The 20,734-nt window shown below is 46.3% G+C and overlaps 1 protein-coding gene and 1 long non-coding RNA gene across 6 annotated transcripts in view; one reads left to right on the forward strand and one right to left on the reverse strand.

The window, feature by feature from the left end:
• LARP1B (La ribonucleoprotein 1B) overlaps nt 1-11,845 on the forward strand; it is a 77,637-nt gene extending 65,792 nt beyond the window's left edge. For 3 of the 5 annotated variants that reach the window (XM_007495499.3, XM_007495501.3, XM_007495502.3), the window contains 7 exons: nt 816-1,027; nt 2,637-2,743; nt 6,714-6,874; nt 7,386-7,530; nt 8,773-8,882; nt 9,147-9,274; nt 10,522-11,845. In XM_007495499.3, coding sequence (XP_007495561.1) covers nt 816-1,027; nt 2,637-2,743; nt 6,714-6,874; nt 7,386-7,530; nt 8,773-8,882; nt 9,147-9,274; nt 10,522-10,773 — 1,115 coding nt within the window. In that variant the 3' untranslated portion in view covers nt 10,774-11,845. Of the gene's footprint in view, nt 1-815; nt 1,028-2,636; nt 2,744-6,713; nt 6,875-7,385; nt 7,531-8,772; nt 8,883-9,146; nt 9,275-10,521 lie in introns of those variants that run through there. The other 2 variants (XM_007495500.3, XR_008913074.1) reach the window with 2 other exon arrangements.
• On the reverse strand, nt 11,171-15,161 carry LOC130455146 (uncharacterized). Its single transcript, XR_008913075.1, has 2 exons — nt 13,627-15,161; nt 11,171-12,312 (listed from the first exon to the last, which is right to left on the reverse strand). It is a non-coding gene; the product is annotated as an uncharacterized LOC130455146 (long non-coding RNA).
• Between the last annotated feature and the right edge of the window lie 5,573 nt (nt 15,162-20,734).

Here is a 20,734-nt window from a genome sequence, read left to right on the forward strand (position 1 = left end):
GAAAAGCTAGGACCCGCCTCCTCCCCCAACGTGACAGGGTCTTGCAGAGGAGAGGCCCAGAGAGACCGGATGCATTTGTCAGGGGAGCTCCCAGCAAGTGCTGCTCTGAGCCTCGAGAAGGGGGTGAGAATTGGAGACATCCCCGAGGTGTGCCCAGGGGCTTCCCAGCAGCTGCCAGCCTGACACTGTGTGGTGCTATGTTTTTAAGCCCACAGAGTAGAGGCAGTTTGTTGTTTTTAATTCAGTGCCTTTGAACCGCCTCTGATGCCAATTGTTCTTGCAAGCATCAACTGAAGGCTGTTCTGCTTTTATATTTTTAGCCAATTGTTGAGGGTTGCGGTAGAGGGAAGTGGATTCCCTAAAGATGCCAGCTGCCCAAGGGTGCCTGGGTCATGGGCCTTCCTAATAGGCTGAGCCCTGAAACAGCAGAGGAGGAGAGTCTGAGCACTCGCCTCAGTCCTGAGAGGCCTGTTGTGGATGGGCACAGAAGAGAAGGCAGGCAGTGTAATGAGGAGGGAGCATTATTGCAGAGAGGGAGGCCCTCTTCCATACCCGCTGGTAGCTTTGTCATGCCACGGGCCACTGGGGCTTTATGGACCTTGCCTTGAAACCTGACTTAGATGATAGGGAAAAGAACATGAGCTCCGAGGAGAGTGGACTTTGGGGTTCCTGACATCAGCTCCAGAGCTTGGTGCCTTGGGGGTTTCATCCTGTTAAGCTGGTTCAGAATAAGGATTGCCTAGTAAAGAAAGAATGGTCATCACAGCTGAGACTGGAATGCTGCTAACATTTCATTGTGTTCTCCTATTTTACAGACTTGACTGATGAACTGGCTCATAAATTATTTGGTATTTCAGAAGTATCTTCAACAACAATGGCTCGTTCCTTGCCAACTGCAGTTCCAGAATCTCCAAGAGTCCATCCTGCAAGAACACCCAAAACACCCCGCACACCCAGGTTGCAAGATCCAAACAAAACGCCAAGATTCTATCCCGTTGTGAAGGAACCGAAAGCCATCGATGTGAAGGTGAATGGAAGAGTGCTGGAGCCTCTGTTTAACATTGAAAGAGGAATTTCTTAAAGTTCCCATACACTTTTCTATCCTCCTTAACACTCTTCTCCTACCTCATTGGTATAGATATGCCTTTGTGTCGGTGAGATTCTTGTCCAGGAGCTTCTTCCCATAGACCCTGGGATCCTAACATACTTCACACAGGGTCTGCTCACTGAACTGAAACATGTACTGTAGGCTGGTTGGTTTTTTTAAGAATAGCCGAGCAGTGCTTGGACCATCTGGCCGACCGTGGGTTCTGCCTCACTCCCACGTGGATGTTGCTGACTCCACCCTTTTTGGATGCCCCATTACCTTGAGTGTCTTTCATGGCCTTGACTCCCTGTCTCCTTAAACCCACCTTCTGACCTCTCTATCACGATTTAGATCCTCCAGAATTTGTATTCTTCAGGGATGGCATGGCGGTCCATGATTTGCTGCCAGAGTGAGGAAAGGTATTTTTGAAGAGGATTTCTTCTATTTTTTTGAAGTAGATTGGGATTCCTGAAAGCATTATGTAATTTCCCAAAGGTTCAACAGGCCACTCTTTGATCCTACAGCCCCGGTACTGGTCTCCCAATTCAGCATGCCCATTCAGCTGCTTATAGTCTCAACCTAGCCCTTTGTCCCTGTGTTTGTGTTTACACTGGTCAAAGGCTCTCTTGTGAATGGTCCCTGTGGATTTCTGGGGCTTGATTCGATGGATTCAGGGGCATCTCTAAATAGAATTTTTTGGAAGAGCTCATCATCTTTTAGCACACTCCCCTTCCCTTTAGAACTCTGTAGGATGTGGTCTGAGAAAGTTGCAAATGCCTTTGAGCTGACAGCTGTTTTGCTTGATGGTCTTAATTTCAGGATCGTTGAATAAAGTTCTCTTTGCAGTTGCTTAGGGTCATCTCTGATTGCACATATTAAAGAACCTTTGGGGAAATAAATGCCTCATTGGAAGAACTTTAATGCCTCAGTTCATCCTATCAAATCATGCTTTTTTTTTTAATCATAAAAAATGAATAGTGCAGAATCTTCTTCTCTTTACCTTTCAGTCAGTTTTGTATCTCTGATAGTATGTTGTGCTTTAGAAATTTGCAAAAAAAAAAATCTCCTCATAATTTCCATCAAGACTCTCCTTATCATGAGAAGACGGGCATAGATATTGCTACTGTGTCCTCTTCTCTCAGGTACTTGAAAAAGCCATCCTAGGTGCTTTCAAAATTGCCACCTTCAGAGTATCTTCAAGATATTGGAGTAAATTTGTGAACAAAATTACCTTGGAGATGATTTCTTTTGCTGGTAAGGAAATTACTTCCCTGAACTTGGGTCATGCAGTTAAGAAGGATATCATGAAATGATGCTGCATCCTAAGAAATGATACTCCCTTACCTAGCAAAACTACTTGTCTAAGTTATGAGACTTGTATGTGTGTGTGAGAGAGAGGTGTTTGAGTTTTGTGACTTCATATGATTTCACAATGTGTTATCCATAGTATGAAAATGTTTTTGCTGCTTTACTCTCAGAGGGTTTTAATTTACTTGTTAAGTTCACACTACTGAAAAGTAATTGCAATGTTTGACTTCTTTTCTTTTAGATTCCAAGAAAGAGAAAAACACGGCATAGTACAAACCCCCCTCTAGAGTGTCATGTTGGTTGGGTAATGGACTCCAGAGATCACAGGCCAAGAACATCCTCTGTCAGGTAGCTAATCTAAGTGACAGGACATTTTGTTTTTCTTGATGGCAAGTTGTTAATGGTGAAAACAGACTATGGAGATTTGTAGTGGCATGAGAAATCGGTGTGTTGGTTGCCCTGGGGAGGAGCAGAGACGGCTTCCTCTGTTTTATTACACCTTCCCCCCAGCTGCTAGCCCAGCGCCGTGCACACAGGAGGCATTTAGTGAGTGAGTGATGAATGAATGGGCGAAGATTCTAGAGCACAAGAACCCACAGATTGGAAACAATAGAAGGAATGTAAGAAGGGGTGCAAAGGACAGAGGCTAGAAGAAACAGATGGTAAATACAGTAATAGTAGTTAGATTTTAGAGCTTTAAGCTCTTCTTTCCCTCTTTTCAGCGAAAGCAACTTTTCTTAAAAATTACATTACTCCTTGGTGTTCATGTGCATGCTCAGAATGAGCAAGACTTTGGGCTGCAGGGGCTCACTTGGCCAAGCTGCGGTGGCCTCCTCTGTGATGAGCTGGCCATCCCTGGCTTGGAGGGGCTCCAGAGCAAATGGTGGGTGAGCTGGTCGCGTATCCCAGGCAGGGCTCCTGCAATCCCATGACGAAGCCTGCCTGGGCCCAGTTGGGACCGTTGTCATAACAGTTGCTTCACTCCGTACACATACAGCTCAGGTTAATTAGTTGTTCTGTTAAAGGACTGCATCAGTTCCAGAGGTGATGTGGTTAGGGCCGGGGCCTGCTAGTCCTTTTCCTTTGACTTTTTAAAACAAGTTTTTATTGGTGTTGTCTGTGTGTCACATCACCGCGGTATCCCCTGTGCCTCCTCCTCGTCCCTGCCTTTGTCCATCTCTGTGGCCTCGGGGAGCCGTGCGGGGCCCCTGGGGCAGTCCAGCGAGCGTTGTGTCCTGAGAATTCCTCTGTAGGCTCTGAGGCCGCTCGATCAGCAAGTGTTTATGGGGTGCCGTTCCCCCGACTGCTTTTGTGGGAGTCGATAAGTTCTGGAGGGTTGGGGGGGTGGCAAGGGTGATGAGAACGGAGGGCTTCTCTGTGGAAGAGGCACCGTGGGGCCTCACGTACACGAATTGGTGCATGTCTTGGGGGGGGGGTACTATTCTAGCTGGGTGCGGGGGGGGTGGGGGGGGAAGCCCGGGCTATCATTAGGCCAAGTTGTAAGGAGCTTCTATTCAAAGCATTCTCTTTTAGAAGCAATAAAGAGGCCAGGAAGTTTATTGAAAAGGTGTGTTTGGTCGCTGTGGGGAATATGACTTACTCTCACAAGTACAGCATTCAAGAGTTCAGAAGAACCTCAGCAGCCCTCGTCTGTACAAAAGAAGGGGCTCCCCACACAGTGTCCCCCAAAGCCCTCATCCAGCCTTTGCTTGTTACAAAGCCTACTTTGCCGCCCCGTCTCTTACAGCTCCCACCCTCTGGAAAACAAAGGTGCAAAAAAGGCACCATGCACGCACACACATCTCGCCCTCCCTGCCAGTGTAAACTTGCCGGGTGGCTCGAGTCTCTGGGTCTGGGCCCGGCCTCTCCCCTGCTCCATAACTCATCTGGCCGCGTCCCCCTGCCCTGCCAGGGAAGCCCGGCGAGCGCCCCTTGCCTGCTTTTGGGGCAGGACACACAGACCCAAAGCCCCAGAAAGATGACTAGCCACGTCCTTCCCAGGTGACCGTGGCCCATCGCCACTCTCCCCACGGGCACGTCCTGCTTCTGCTTCCGCTCCGGAGCACGTCTTGTGGTCTGGACTGCTTTTTCCGATGGCATCTTTCTTGCTCGTCGTTTCTTGTAGCGCGATCCTATCCCACACCTTGTTCAGCCGGTCCCCATTCTTTGCCACCCCAAAAAGAGCTGTTGCAGCCCCCTTTCTCTGACCGCTTTGGGGTACAGACCTCATCATGGCATTTCTGTGTTTTTAAAATCTAGTGCTATTGCTGTTTTCTGCTTTACATTATCTACCTTGCTCTCCTATCCCTACCCATCCCTCGAGAGCCATCCTGTAGAACAGTGTCCTCCTATCTAAATAAAAAAGGGATTTCTGAAGGCGAGTTTCTCTCCATGGTGCCGCCATACATGCACATGCAGTGCCCCTTGATAGCACATTCGTACTGCAGTTTCCTGAAGTAGGTTGACCAGCAGAGCGGAGTCTCTTTTGCCCCTTGTTTGTGGCCTGACACCCTTCGGGGTCTGCGGTGAGCTGGCGTTCAGATCCAAGCCCAATTTTCGTCCTCTGGCTTTTTGGGGGGTCTTGGCCCCGCCTCCAGCCCCGGGCATCCCGAGTCTGCCTCTAAAAGGTTCCCGTGCTCTGCGCACGGTCCCCGGGCAGCTCCCGAGCCTTGCCCGGAAGAGCAGGGAAGGCTCTGTCCCGGCTTCCTTCCTTGTAGCTCTGTGGCGAAATGGATAGAGTGCTGGGCCTGGAGGCGGCCTCTGTTTCCGCACCTGTCGGTGACTCGGAGAAGGGAATGGCAATCCAGTCCAGGATCCTGGCCACGGAGACTCCCAGTGGGGTCCCGGGAGTCAGACCTGATGGAAGAGACTGAACAACAGAAACTCGCCATTCGCATGAAGATTGCCGTGAGGTTGCCAGGGACGAGGGTGCGACTCCCCCCTTGGACCCAGATGGGCGTGTGCGTGTCCCCATTGTCACGTGACCAAGAAGGCGGACTTCAGAGAAGGGGCCATCTCTGTGGCCAGAATCGGCCCTGCTAGAGCCGGGTTTCCTGCCGTGTGTCGCTGGGGGTGGGGGTGGGGGGGCGCACGATGAGGTGTCTCTCAGGGGGTATTATAAGGGGGAACAGAAACTTGAAGGATTTCCCTCACCCTGGCTTCCCTCTGAGCCCTTCTGTGTGCTCTGGTACTACTTGGCAAGCCGTCGTCAAGGCCGGCATGCTCCTCCTTGTTCTTCTTAAAGGCCCTCTCCTTCCCACTCCCTGGTTTTTTCTTTGGCCCGGAACCTTGGATTGAATGCATAGGCCTTGTGGGCCCAGCGTTTCCTTCCTCGGGCTACCCGGAAAAGGCCAGGTGCATAGATTGCTCGGTGGTTGAGTGTCGATTCCTTGTAAGGCTGCTTTTTTTACTAATCAAGCTTGGGTTCATTTTTGGAAACTGCTGCTCTAGTGCTTTACAATGTAATTTGCATGGAGGCTTACTAGGTCAGGCCATCGGACAGCCCGCAGATGTCCCCCTGGCTGCTAAGTGGCCCCTTTGTGCAGTGTCGACAGCTGCCCGTCCCTTCCCGTTTCCGCTACAGACATTTAAAGGAGCATTTTGACTAAACATACGCTTTTCTATGGATTAAACGGGAATTGTGTGCCAAGCTGTTTGTAGCAGTTCTGAATAATTGGGTGTAACGATGGTCAAGAACTATGTTCAACCAGGCCTTGGGCTGCTCCGCACCAGGTTGTTGAAAGCGTCCGTTGTCATGGGAAAGCAAAGTCAAGGCATAAAGATGCGGGCAATGGGTGCTAGCACAGGAGGATGCACGTTAGGGAAGCGCCGGGAGCTGGACAGCGGTGATGTCTCTTCTGTTTTTGAATACTCGCCCCTCTTTCTGTGTCTGGCACCCCGTGGCCTTGTTACCCACTTTTATCTTCTCTGGCATCGCTTACCCTTCTGTTTTGAAGGTAAGTGACACGAGTATTCGTTTTTTCTAGTTTGAAAAACAAAATTGATGGAACTGAAGGCGGAATAGAGCCATTTACTTATAATTATTTTTGAATTGCTCGAGTTTTTGAATTTATAACTTTCTCTTTCTGCTTGTTTTGATTCCAGGTAACATGGGTTCCAATGTTTTTATAGACGAGTGAATTAAATAGCTTTTGAAATAAGGCCAGTTTAAAAGAATTCCAGTAGTGATAGGAGAGTGCAAACTGGTTTGATTCTTTGCTTGCTTGTGTATGGGGCAAGGGTGGAGTGGGGCCACCTCCCCCCCCCTCTTTTACACTGATATTCCAGCCTGAAGTTTTTTTGTTTTCTTTTTTAACAGTAGTTCCAATGCTTCCCCTTCAGAAGGTGCACCACTGGTAGGAAGCTATGGATGTACCCCTCATTCTCTCCCAAAGTTCCAGCATCCCTCTCATGAACTTTTGAAGGAAAACGGCTTTACACAACAAGTATATCATAAATATCGCCGAAGGTGCCTAAATGGTAAGGTTCCTCTCAGTTCCCTGCAGCTAACTTTAAGAGTATTAAATGAAAAATTTTTTTTTCTGTTAACACAGTGTTTATATATGACATTTTATATCAAGTTAGAATTTTTTTGTAATTTGTTAGAGATTAGATCTTAGAGGTCAACGTCCAATAAAGAATATACCTTTTGGTAAAAATTTGCTTAAGAATTTTACTTGGATAGTCGAAAATTAGTTTTATCATTTCTATATATTTTTTAATATGTGAAAGTTAAAAACCCTTATGAAATGAGCATTTTTCACCTTAAACTTTAAGATTTCAGCAGTGATTTTAAGGGTACTAGGAAATTTTTCCAGATTTCTCCAATACTTTAAAATATTGGAAAACATAAGAAATTGATTAAGACATGATTTAACCCTTTTGGCTTAATTAATTTGAAATATTAATTTTCTTGATTTAAGTTAGTGGATTAAAAACATATCTATCTACCTATTCATATAAACACATTTTATCATTCAAATTTTTCCAGAGAGAAAACGCTTGGGAATTGGCCAGTCCCAAGAAATGAATACCCTCTTTCGTTTCTGGTCCTTTTTTCTCAGAGACCACTTCAATAAGAAAATGTACGAGGAATTTAGACAACTTGCTTGGGATGATGCAAAAGAAAACTACAGGTCAGATGGGTTCCCCAGACTGTTGTTTTCATGTGGCAGGTGACTTTTCAGATAATACTGCTAGGACCTGAACGATCCAGCCTCCTCCCTCCAGAGGCCTTCCTGAAGCGACTTCTCCCCTGGTGCCTTCGTATCGTAGTGGCATTATCTTGTAACCTGTTAAGCTGTCAGTATTTCCCGTAGACCCACATGTAATTAGATGTGAAGACTTGGATGTTGTTTTCTTTGTGTGTCCACAGGAAGTAGCTCCAGCCCTCAGATCTCTACAGTGGCCATGGGGGGGGGGGGGGGTAGAATTGGCATTTATCGAGTGTCGGCACGGTTTCGAGTGCCATCCAGATGAGGTCTCAGGGGCTCTTCTCATCCTCTCTTTACTGTCGGGAAAACTGAAGCCGGGGGTGGTGAACAAGGTGGCCCAGCGAGTCTTTGCCTTCTCTTCACCCTATGCTGTTCCTAGGTTTAGCTGAGATAGGAGGGGAGCAATCCCACATTCATCCTGTCTCCCATCACTGCGGGGTCCAGGCTTCCTACAAGAGATGCCCACAGCGGGAGGTCCAGCAGGTCCAGCGCTCCTGACGCCAGTCACCGCCAGGGCCCCTGGGATCTGTGCCCCGGGGCTTCGTTGTCTCTTAGCCTGGGGGCCGGGGGTGCCCAGGAAGAGGCAGCCAAGGGTCTGAGCAGGCCGGGCTTGAGTTAAACTGTCGCTCCTGACCCCTCTCTTTGGGACGGCGCTGCCCAGAGCTCAGCCCCAGCCTGTAGAGTGGCCTGTGCCAGGCTGTGTTGGCCTGGGCCACAGCTCTGCTGCCCACGCACCCCCGTGGGCTCCCTTTCTTTCTGGGCTGGCCTCAGTTTCAGATTTTAAACAAACCAATAGAAATGAACTTTGGACTGCATGCTAGTGAATAGCCTCCAATCCCCGTGCCTACTCCCTCCAGTATGCCTGATCACCACCCATCTAGGCCTCCCCGATGCGGGCGACCCTCATCTTTCTCCTGTCGCGCCCAGGAGACTGGGGGAGGCCTCGAGCTCTCTCCAGGACCTCCCTGTGCCCCCAGCTGCGGGGACCAGAGATAGAGGAAAAACTCGCACAGAAATGGACCTTCCAGATTGCTCTTGTGGCCCACCATTTAGTTGTAGCCAATGAACTGATTATGGTATCATTGATTGGATCTAACAAGTCATTGACTGTTGATTGATGGAACAATTCATTGTTTCTCTCTTGCCTCCCTCATCCCTTTTCAGATATGGACTAGAATGTCTGTTCAGGTTTTATAGTTACGGACTGGAAAAAAAATTCAGACAAGAGATCTTCAAGGATTTCCAAGAAGAAACCAAAAAAGATTATGAATCAGGTATGAAGAGCTGATTTTATCCAGTTTAAAATGTGGGACCCGATCCTGCTAGTGAACGGGGTGAGGACTGCATAAACCCAGGACGTCCCCAGTCGAGCTTACCAAATAAAGATCCTTGGAGTGTGCCGAAGGGCCGGAGCTGGGCAGAACTTGTATTGTGAAGATGTTGCTAGTTGTTAATCTCGAACGTGTGCCCTAGGAAGAGGATGTCTGTTGGAGATGCTCTCCGCCACAGTTGATGGGATGTTTATGTTCTATCACCAGGTCAGCTGTATGGATTAGAAAAGTTTTGGGCTTATCTAAAATATTCCCAATCCAAGACTCAGTCTATCGACCCAAAACTTCAGGAATACCTCTGTAGTTTTAAGAGGTTAGAAGACTTCCGAGTTGATGTAAGTTTCTAACTTTCTCTGCCATCTTTTTTGGGATATTTGTATTTTGGTCTGGGGTGGTTTGTCAGCCCCTCGCTTACACTTTCCCCTTAAACTGTCATAGCGTGCTTCCTAATTCCCCAAATGAAGCTTCTCTGATGGATGGTTCCTTTGTATGAACGTGGGTGGTTGTCACATGTGATCCCCAAACAAAATGTTTCGAAACTAGTTTGTCGTGCTTTCTGCTCTCCTTTGATACTAGTGACATTCTGCACGTTTGAGCAGGATGTCCTTTTTAGTTCATCTAATATGTTAGGGTTGTCTTGGGCACCAATTCAAAAACAAGTTTTGAATGACCATCTTACCGAATCTTCTCCCAAGAACTGTCTAGGCCAGTGGTTCTCAAATGTTATGGCGGCCTCTTTGTGGGTTTCTAAAGTACCCTTCCCTTCTGTCTTAGAGTCGATACTAAGCATCCGACTCAAGGCAGAAGAAGGCTAAAGACCAGTAGGCAGTGGGGGTTAAGTGACTTGCCCAGGGACACACAGCTCAGAAGCCAGTCTTGTTAACCCTGAAGCCCACCAAACAGCTGTTCAAAAATTGACAGTTGTGGCATCCACGACCCCTTTGCAGCTCCCTCCCCCCAAGATATTTGGACTTTGTAAGGGCAGTGGCATGGTTCCGGTGCAGTGGGGAAGGAAATGGGAGGATTATGAATAAGGCAAAGAAAGAAAAGGAGGAAGGGAGAGAGTGCCGCCCGAGATTTGGAAAGCAAGGGAGAGAGCAGGTAGACCTTTGGATCTCCTTTCTGTGTCCATGGATTTAGTGGCCTGGGCCAGAGTTGCTTGAGAAGTCCGTGGCTCTCTTTCCTGAGAAAAGAAGTACCCTTCTCTGGAAGGTGGTGCAAAAGCTATGTCTCTCAGCAGGCCTACTCAGCCAGCATTTGTGCAAGGCTGTAGCCTGTCGATTCCCGTTTAAAAGCAGCCAGGAACCCAGTCTTATCTTCAGCGTTATCTTTAGGGAAGAGGGAGGCGGGATGACTCGCCAAAGACTTTAGGGTGCAAATCATAGGTTCCTAAAGAAAAATGCTAGCCAGAGTCTTTGGGTGGCCCAAGGAAGGAAAATGACTTCTATGGTCTCATAAATAGCAGGGCCCAGTTTTGACATCAGATTCCCCTTGGCCCTAGCCCATGGTTCTTTGGCCTTTTTAAGTTGGCACAATCCACACCTCTGCTTATTTAAATGATATCCTCTTTATTCATACACAGCCTCCTATTAGTGAGGAATTTGGGAGGAAAAGACATTCTTCAGCTTCTACTGGTGAGGAAAGTAGTCGCCGCAGACCTCCATCGAATTCTTCTTCAAAGCCACTCAATGCTGCCAAACCTCCTGCTACCCATCAGCCTCAGGTCCCAATAAACTCTCCCCGAAGGAATGCTTCACAGGAGTCCATTGACAATTTCCCCCAGAACGGCACTGCCTCCGAATCAACAGACGGCGGCGAGATGCCCGAGAAATAGACTTTTGTCAAAGCTGTTTGCCCTTGAAATCAGCATTTACATCAGTATTTTATTTCAAGGATCTTTGGGGAAAATGTTTTCATGCTTGATTGTGGGGGTCGGAACAAAGCAAGGGAAGACAAAGGGTAGCATCTCCTCTAACACAAGAGAAATTCCAAACGTTTTCCCCTAATTTCTAGTGGACTAGGTTAGGTTTGGGGACCTTCAATAGAGATCCTCTAGTAATGTCTTTTGGTTTCAGTATTTCTGTCTTAGAGCTATTGTTTACAAAAACTGCATTCCCTTATTACGTGCAACAACAAAAATTGGAATGCCTTACATTTCAGCTCATGCTTCTTAAAGAAGAGAGAGTTTGTTTTATTCACCTCAGCCATAGAGCTTTCTTCACCCATTTTCCCCATTATCAACTAATATTTGTACTTATCAGAGACAAAGGAAGATTACGTATGTATATTTTAAATTCAGAAAGAGGATCTGAAGCAATATGTTCACTCCTAGATCTATAAATATTAAAGGAAACCTTTTTTACACAAGTGGCAGTACATGGGAGGAACGGCAGTTACATGGAAGTGGATGCACTTGGGGTGCTGGGCTTTCGCTTTTTGGTGTGTGTGTTTTTTGGGGGTGGGGGTGGGAAACTCATATTCAAGATCTCCATAGTTAGTGTTGTGTTGGGTATGGAGTTGACATCTATCTGCTGGTTAAGTTTTAGGAGAGATTTGCTTTTTAAATTGATTCTTATATATGAACTTGAGCAAGTAATTGAAAACTGGGTTAGGGCTGATTTGAGTATTGTCCTAAATTCGTTAAATCTTGCACTACTTTAAATACATCTGCTGTTCAGACATCTGCAGGTGGCTAATATGACAGTCAGATTATCCTCAATTTAAGAGGTATTTCGTTTTTCCATTTTGTTTCTTTTAATCCTTATTTTGTGCTCATAAAGTGTTTACAAGAGAGTTATAGCAGATTGATTTCTAATTTTTTTTTTGCCATTTCAACTGATGTAAATGATAGTTTCAGTTTATTTTGTGGGAAATTAAAGAAATAAAGCACTCTAATTCTGAATTGATTCTGAATTGATTTTTATTTTTTTTTCTGTTAGAGTATATTTATTTCAAAAGCTGAAATTTAAGAATTTTGTTAAGGGGATAACTTTTCATTCTGTGAGTTAAATCTTAATGCTAACCTTGTGATAAATCCATTTTTACGTTGAACAGTTTGATTCAAATACATTTTGGTGTTGAACAAGCATTTGGATGTCTTAACACTGAATTCTTTTATCGTCTTCTTGGGAGGGGAGGGCGGTGGTGGTGAAGATTCCTTGGTCCTTTTCTTGTCTGCCAGCCCCGGAACATACACTACTTCCTCCAGGTGGCGGGTAGAGCAGCACGGCTGTTTGGTCAGTGCTGGATGTCCACGTGCTTCTCGTCCATATACAAAGATGTTTCTTCTTCAGTGTGTTTCCAATCATTTGGGGACCAGTTTTTGTCACTTCATAACTTTCAATAGGAGGAGGTTGTCTTCAACTTGTTTTACCTGGCAGAAAACACATTTTATCAGGAAATGGACAGACGATGCAATACAGTTTTAGGGGCTCCTCTTCCCCCGCCACCCGGTAGTGCGGAAGCTTCACGAGGGCAAGAATTGCCATTTAAAAATCTTTGTACCCTCCAGCCCCTAGCACGTAGCTGGCACTTAATAAATGTTGGCTGAATCACATTGAACAGAACTGTGAACGCATTTTTACTTCGAAGTAGATAGACGGTTCTGGCTTTTTAAGCAAACGTTTAGTGAACTGACATCTAAAAGAATCATTACTGTCATCTTGTGGTAAACCTTCGGATTCAAATCGGGGATGTTGTATACATGGCAATGCCACTTAAAATGAGGTAAATGTGCAAATACGTGTATAAACCTGCATATATGTGTACACAAAATGAAGGTTTTAAAATAGTGATTTTTTTTTTTTAATTTTGCATTTTATAAGAAATGGTGATTAGGAACTTTTTTTTCCAAACCCTTACCTCCCATCTTGGCTCCAAGGCAGCAGAGTGGTAAGGGCGAGGCCATGGGGGGCAAGTGACTCGCCAGGGTCACACCGCTGAGAAGTGTCTGAGGCCAGATCTGAACCCAGAATCTCCCATCTCGGGCCTGGCGCTCAGTCCACTGAGCCACCCAGCTCTCCCCCCCACTAGGAACTCTTGACCATCCAAAGAATTTATAAAACATTGAATACAGATTATGTCTGTGTAAAGTCACTCCATCCCATGGCGCCCCAGCAGAGTCCAAGGGCAGATGGCATGACACCTGAAAACCATGGGCCAAGGAAAGGGGGGAGGGGTGGAGAATCGGGCCTCTTGGCTTCTGAACATGGCTGGGCTGGCCTCTCTTGGAGCTTTCCCTGGCCTGGTATCTGGCTGGCCGAATTAGATCTAGCCCTAAAGCTGGAAAGGCAGAGATCTCCCCCTCTGCCTTCCTCTCTCTCATTGCTAATACGTGTGGCATTAAGATGACTCTTCCCCCGCAAGGTCCGCTCCGAGGTGTGTCCCACAGCCCCCAGACAGGCAGCCAACCCCAACGTGATCTGCCCTTCTGGCCAGGTGGTCCTTTGAGGACAGGCAAAATCAACCACTATCCGTTCTAAAAACACCGGCGGGGGCAGCTGGATTGAGAGCCGGGCCCAGAGTCCAAATGTGGCCTCAGACACTCCCCAGCTGTGTGACCTGGGCAAGTCACGTGACCCCCATGGCCTAGCCCTCTCCGCCCCTGGGCCTTAGAACCAGTCCACAGTATCGATTCTAAGGGGGTTAAAAACCCCAAAGCCCCGTGAAGCCTCTCCGGGTGACTTACAAAATGTCCGGTTAGGTTAGTGAGGCAGCGACATGTCACCAAGGAGCTCGGAGAGTGGCAACGCCCTGCATTTGGACCATCTTGGGGACTGGGGCAAGGCTTTAGCTCTAACCCTCCCGACGCCCAGGGGAGCCAAGGGCCCGCGCAATCGCCCGGAGACCTGGAAAGGAAGTGGGGGCGGGACACCTGGAAGCTTGACCCGGAAGCCTTTAGGGCTCCCCAGCTTTTAAAGGGCAGGAGCTGTACGGAGCCAAGAACCAGAATCCTTGGCCTAGATTTGGTCCTCTGGCCCCGGGAAGCACACCCCTGGCCAGAATACTCCAATCCTTCCAGGTTTGCTTGGAGAGGCCGTCCTGAAAAGGGCCCCTGTGCTGTGCGGAAAAGCAAAGGCAGACCGGGGTCACTATTGGGAGCCTCCCAAGCTGCAGGCCTTGGGATGGGCAGGGGGGCGGACCCCGCTGAGAGGGACTCCAAGAGGAGCTCTAGGGAGCGTCACGGGTGAGGAGAAGAGCCACGCAGGAGATGTCGGGCGTTTTTTTCATGCGGAAGGGAGACTTCAGTGAGGGGAAGCCCTTCAAGAGGAAGTAAAGAGGCGGGCCATTGGGCGGCAAGGCCTTCCCGCTTCCTCCTCCCCCCTCCCCCTTCTCCCAGTCTGGCTGAGGATGCTGGAGAATGTTGGGCCTGGGGGCTCCGAGCTGGGCCCAGTCTAGATAAAATAGCAGAGAAAGAATTCAAGGGACGCCGGATTAGAGGCCCCGGTGGTCACTCCTGCAAGATGACTGGACTGTATTCGGCTGTCATTGGGAAATGGTTAGACACCCAATCAATCCAACAAAACGTGCTCGTGGCTTTCTAAGGCAGAGTGCAGCTTGTGGAGGCGGAGCGGCTCAAAATCTAGACCTCCGGGTGCTTCCTTCACGGAGCGTCGGCCTGTGACCCCGGCTCTACCTCAACTTCCGCTTCTGTGCGATCCGGATAATATTAGCACCTGCTTCCCGGGGTTGGTGTGAGGGCCTGCCTGCCATGAGCGATTATTATTTTATTCTGTCCTATACAATATGCTTTTTTCACGGATTACACCCAGTGTCTATCTCATCCCGGGATCAGGGAAAGAGACCCGTGAAAACAGCGCAGAATCGGAAGCTGAGAGAATGACGGGACTCCCCCAAAGGCACCAAACTCGTGGCAGAGCTCGCCGCGACTTCTTAACACGAGGAGCTCTTCAGGAGCTTCCTCAACTGGCATTTCGTGGCCCACTTGGCCCTTCCAGCGAGCTTTGTACAAGGTAGGGTTTTTAAAGATTATTGAATGAAATGGAATTCTTGTCGGAGCCGAGAACATCCCCTTTAGCCACTAGATGGCAGCAAAACCCAGGCAATTTACTGAGCAAGCCCCGGATTTTCATGACGCCATCTTGTGAGGAGATGCCCAACCACCTCCAGAGTGTGCCAGTGGCGGGGCAAGAGAAGAGGAGTTTGTGGGAAGGGCGGGCAATTGGTTTTTAAAAACAATATGCTGTGGTCAAAAAAAAAAAAAAGAAATCACCCAGCCGCCAACCCGAAACTGAGTTCATGTATTAAATCACTTTAAGAGCCGAGTTAAAAAGCCTGTGTACAAAACCAAATGAAACAGTACGCATTAGCAAGCATGCTGGAGCGGCTTCTCCTCATCCCGTGTAGACTACCGTCCTCGTGGCTTCAGACGGGCACTTTAATGATGGATTCCTCCCAGAGCCTTCGTTAGCCATGGGAATGGTCAACACCTAAGTCACTCACCTCTTCCCACCCCTTCCTTTCTGTTTCCGTGGGGCCTTTGAGAAGATGGAGACACTTCTAAATGACCTGTTCCAAATGAGGACTAGGCTTCAAAGCATCCATTTTTATAGAATTGCTTTTATTTTGATATATTTATTTACATTGGGTTCGGACATGCCTGTTAAACTTCAGTTTTCAGTGTAATCGCATGAAAATGATTAGTTTTGCTTTGGGGGTCTTGCTTCCTCCTTTCACCTAATCTCAAATCTCAAAGCACTTCACCAACAAGACTAGACAAGGCAGGCAAGTGATGCCCAACAATTATTTAAGTGGCTTACCCAAGCCCGACTAAATCGTGGAGAACCTGGACCAAGACCATTTCCACAGTCAATGGTATTCAAAACGGGAGCCTATGTCTACACAAACGACTAAGTAGACTCACATTATTATGACTTTTCTGGTGTGGAAATGTTTATCTTCCAAGGGGTGCCACCCCGTTAGTTTCACTAAATGGCTGGATTTGCTTTAAACCTGAGTATAAGAAGGTGAGACCACTTGTAACACAGAAGGGAAGTGCAGGAGAGGTTATTTAAAAGCTTTATCTTTGGAATCCTGTTTCACACGACTCACCAAGACCGAGATCAGAACTTCAGAAGCTTTTCCCTGTCGTGGACCCCTTTGGCAGTCTGGTGAAGCCTGTGCTCCTTTTCTCCGAATAGTATTTTTAAAATCATAAATGAAGGATGTGCAGAATCTTAATGAAAGAATAGTGGGGAAAAAAGCTATAGTTCTTTTCCCAGCAAAGTTCATAGACACTCTGAAATGTATTTATTTGCGGACTCCATGTTACCACCTCCTGCTCCAGATGCTCTTGCTCTTTTTAAGAACCAAATGGAATATCAAAGAAGCTTGCCCTGGTGAGTCAGAAATAACCATTGAAAAATGCCTTGCGATGCCATGCTTCTCTGTGGAGTTGAGGAGACGTGAACCTGTGGTCTGTGAGGGTCTTTGAGGATTCTACAGCAAAAAGACAGGTGAACCTACTACGATATAAACATTTTAGAATTCTGTGAAGTTTCTCTGATGAAGAGAAGAGTGGCATATTTTGGAAAGATGGTTTCGTGGTTCCTGGAGAGAGGGCAAAAAAGGGACTGACCTAGTTTATTTCCTGAGAGACTGAATTTAACTTCTCTTCGTTTGCAGAGCTGGTTCCCTCACCAGGAAGTTCCTAATACCAGCGAAATGACAGGCCTTGGACTCCCTGTCCCTTGAGGAGAACCATGAAAACTCTTGAGAGACTTTAATCATTTCTAGAGTGAATTACTTTGTGTGGGGATGGTGCTATTTATTGTTTGAGTTTGGAGGTTACTCGGTAAAATTTTACGCAGCCAAAATATTATAAGGAGTTACATATTTGCTTTCATATGTTAATTAGTTATCTATACTTGTGATTACTATTGGAAAATTCTTCAGGTCATTCTGGGGTGTGGTTTGGGCTAATTAATGCAAAAGGTTGTATTTTTATCAACAAGGAAGCAAATATCAAATCATATCCATGGATCACTCTAGACCTCAAGAGGAGTCTCAGAAAGATAAAGAATGGGTTGCAGTAGAGGGCTGAATGATATAAGTAAGACTGAACCATGCTAGCCCGGACCAAACCCCAACTTGTAATAAGGTTAAAGGGTGGACAGAACATGGTTCAGTCTTTCTTATATCATTCAGGACTCTACAGAAAGTCAAGATTCCCCAGACTTTTGGCCTCTTGACTTTCTGTAGAGTCATGAGATTGTGACTGAGAGCTTAGCACTTCCCATTTTTGGTGAAGTGAATCCAGAAGATGGAGAGCAGAAACCAGACATTGAAGCAGGTGTGCCAGGTGAAGAGCTGGCTGGCTGGCTGGAGGACTCCTGTGCCAAAGGAGGAGGAACAAATCCCAGGGGGAGAAGACAAGGGCATTCTGAGAGAGTGAGGCGGGGAGGAAGGGAGAGGGAGTAGGAGAAAGAGACACAGAGACAGACAGACAGAGAATGTGGCATCCCAGGCATATTCTAATCTTGAACATATTGATGTATTAATATTGTAACCTATGTGCTCATGTACCAGATTCATGGTCATGTGGTTTCTTGATCACTGTATTCGATTGAAACTCTAATTATTCTGACCCCTCTCCAGCCTACAGTCCAAAGGGTGAGAGAATTCCTGGTTAGGGCACTAGCTGCCACAGGGTCCTAGCTCCTCCCTAGACAGACCAGATTCCCTACCAGTGCACATGTTTGCTGCACCTCCTCCTCTTTGATCTTATTGTCAATTGAGCCAGTGTCAAATCCTCTACCATGCCACATGTTCATTAGCAACCTCCCATTCCCCATGCTTTGATGCAATAAAAGATTGGGGACACGTGTAGCTCGCTCTCTTTCCACCATCAGAGGAATATGCACGCTGGAGCCCATGTTATTGAACCCTTTGTCTCTGAGTCTGATTCTTCCTCTCTTGTGTCCTCTCTATTCTTACCCCATCACCCATCTTCCCATAGTTTCTAACCTCCCTTCTCAGGTGTCCACCCACAAATATATTAATTTGTAGTTGCCAGACAGTGAGAGAGAGAGAGAGAGACAGAGTCAGAGACAGAGAGAGAAGGAGAGACAGAGAGAGAGAGACAGGGAGATAGAGGGGAAGAGAGACAGACACGCACACACACAGAGAGGGAGAGAATATTTTTTTTTCTGTTTTTCCAAATGGAGGGGGTGCCGTCACCTGGGACATGGATGACCAAGTTATGCTGTATGGAATACTGTTGGGCCATAAGGAATGCTGAATGGGGTGAATTCAGAAAAACTGGGAAAGATTTCTGTGAGCTGACATTGATCATTGGTGAAGGATTAACCCATGTCAGCAAAGATAGCCACCAGGGACTCGGGATGAAAATGGCATCCGCAGCCAAAGGAGGAACGGTTGGAGCCTGCATGTGGATCAGAGCATCACATCTTCCACTTTATTTCCTGAGTGTTTTGTTGTCTAGGGGATGGGTGTCTTCTGTCATGCCATGAGCAATATGGAAATATGTAGTGCATGAAGGCACTGGTACAACCTATATCAGACTCTTTTCCATCTCTGGGAGGTGGAAGGGAGGGAGGGAGAGAATCCGAATTCTAAAATGTCAGAAAAGAATTGCCCAAAATTGTTCCTACAGGTATCTGGAAAATTAATGGGAAAAAAAAAAAGATTTGCTTTCTGATGGAGGCTTTCATCATTTAAAAAACTCTGTCGGTTCCCTGGCTGAGGTATCAAGAACTCTTTTTATTTTGTGAAAGAATTTAAGGAAGCCTCTTTCTTTTCTTATTTTTTCAAACACTTTATATAATATTAGAATTAAGCTTGAAAAGCTTGATGGAATTTCCTTCTCCATCTGGCCTTGGGATTTTTTTCTTCCAGGGGTTCACTTAGGGCTTGTTCAATTTCTTTTTCAGAGAATGGGATTTTTACATCAGTCCATCAATCAATAAACATCTATTAAGAGCCCACTATGTGGCAGAAGTCTTATAGTTCTTGTTCATATTTTTTATAAATCTTAAACATTTTATTTAGATCATCAGTTTTGTTGGCATATAATTGGGTGAAGTATTTCTAATTGTTTTAGTTTTCTTCATTGGCTTCATTTTCAAAGATTTATTTTTTTTAAACCCTTACCTGTCTTAGAATCACTATTGTGTATTGATTCCAAGGCAGAAGAGTGGTAAGGGCTAGGCAACAGGGATTAAGGGACTTGCCCAGGATCACACAGCTGGGACGTGTCTAAGGTCAGATTTAAACCCAGGACCTCCCATCTCTAGGCCTGGCACCAAGTTATCTATTTTTTAAAACCATCTCCTAGTTTTATTTGTTAATTGAATATTTTTGTTTGCTTCCTATTTTGTTAATCTCTGGTTTTGGGGGATTTCTATTTTGGTGTTTAATTGGGGTTTTCAGATGTTTGTTTTTACTGGCATGCCCAGTTCACTGATCTGTTCTTTTTCTCACTGAGGAAAATATTTAGACACAAATTTTCCAGTAAACATTGCTTTGGCTGCATCCCCCTAATTCTGGGATATTGTCTCCTCGTCATCATTATGTATCTATGTAAAGCTATTGAATATTTCTCTTTGACCCACCATTTCTTGAAGATGAAGTAATTTAGTCTCTAATTTCCAGCTATCTCTTCAGCAGCCCTTTATTTAATATAATTTTTCTTTCATTTTGGTCCAGAAAAAAAGCCAGTTAGTATTGGGGTGGACCCAGAAACCTACACAGGTATTCCTCAGGTCTATCTTGAGAGCAGGAGAGATGCAGTTTCTCCCTTCAATGGAGTCCAGCCAAACGGGCACCCCCTGATTTTCCAGTAACAGCCTCTGTGTCCAGTCCCTGCTCCTGGGAGAGTTCTAAGTGGAATGTTGGCCCTGCAACCTCTCATGCATCCAGCTTTGCGAAATCCCCTTCCTGCAGTATATCTGCTTTCCAGAATGTACTTGTAATGTTTGTATGGCCTAACAGCGATTCTCAAAGGTCGGGCTGGGGGTACTTTTAGAGGGACTGCGGGGTCAAAACTCTCTTCACCAATGAAATTGTTTTCTTTGGTCTTTCTCGCAAGAGCAGGTAGCAGAGATTTCTAGACTACAAGACCAGGGAATTGAAGTAAACATGAAGGTTGACATAACGTGGCTTCAGCAGAGTAATACAAGGGGATGAATCCACAGACCTGCAAGGACGTGTGTGCTTTGTGTGCCTCAGAGATTCTCTTTTCTGTGAAGGCTTGCTTGGCTGCCAACACGAGTGCTGCTACCTGAGCCAGGGCTGGATCACAGTTGATTCTGGAACAACTCGATTGCCTTTTGCTCTGATGGTACAAAAGCAGTGCCGGGTAAAACAACTGGTGCCTTAGGAGCAATGGATCTGCTATAAACAACAAATAGTCCTTGTATTTTTCACGTGCATTCGCAATGAAAAAAACACAACAAAAACCAGCCTCGAGGATTAGCTCTAAGAGAAACAATAAAATTAAGGATAAAAATGATTGACTAACAAAAACCCATAAGGATGTTCTTGATGAAGCCTCTAAAAATGGCTAATTTAAGTAAATTTTGACCTTAGTTGTTTGGTCATTTCAGTTATAATTGACTCTTCATGACCCCATTTGGAGTTGTCTTAGCAAAAATGCTAGAACAGTCTGCCTTTTCCTTCTCCAGACCATTTATACAGATAAGGAAACTAAGGCAAAAAACCAGGGCAAAGTGACTTGCCTAGGGACATACAGCTAAGAAGTATCTGAGGTTGAATTTGAACTCAGGAAGATCTTCTTGACCCCATGTCCAGTGCTC

This window comes from Monodelphis domestica, chromosome 6 (assembly GCF_027887165.1).
Source record: "Monodelphis domestica isolate mMonDom1 chromosome 6, mMonDom1.pri, whole genome shotgun sequence".
Taxonomy (NCBI): Eukaryota; Metazoa; Chordata; class Mammalia; order Didelphimorphia; family Didelphidae; genus Monodelphis; species Monodelphis domestica.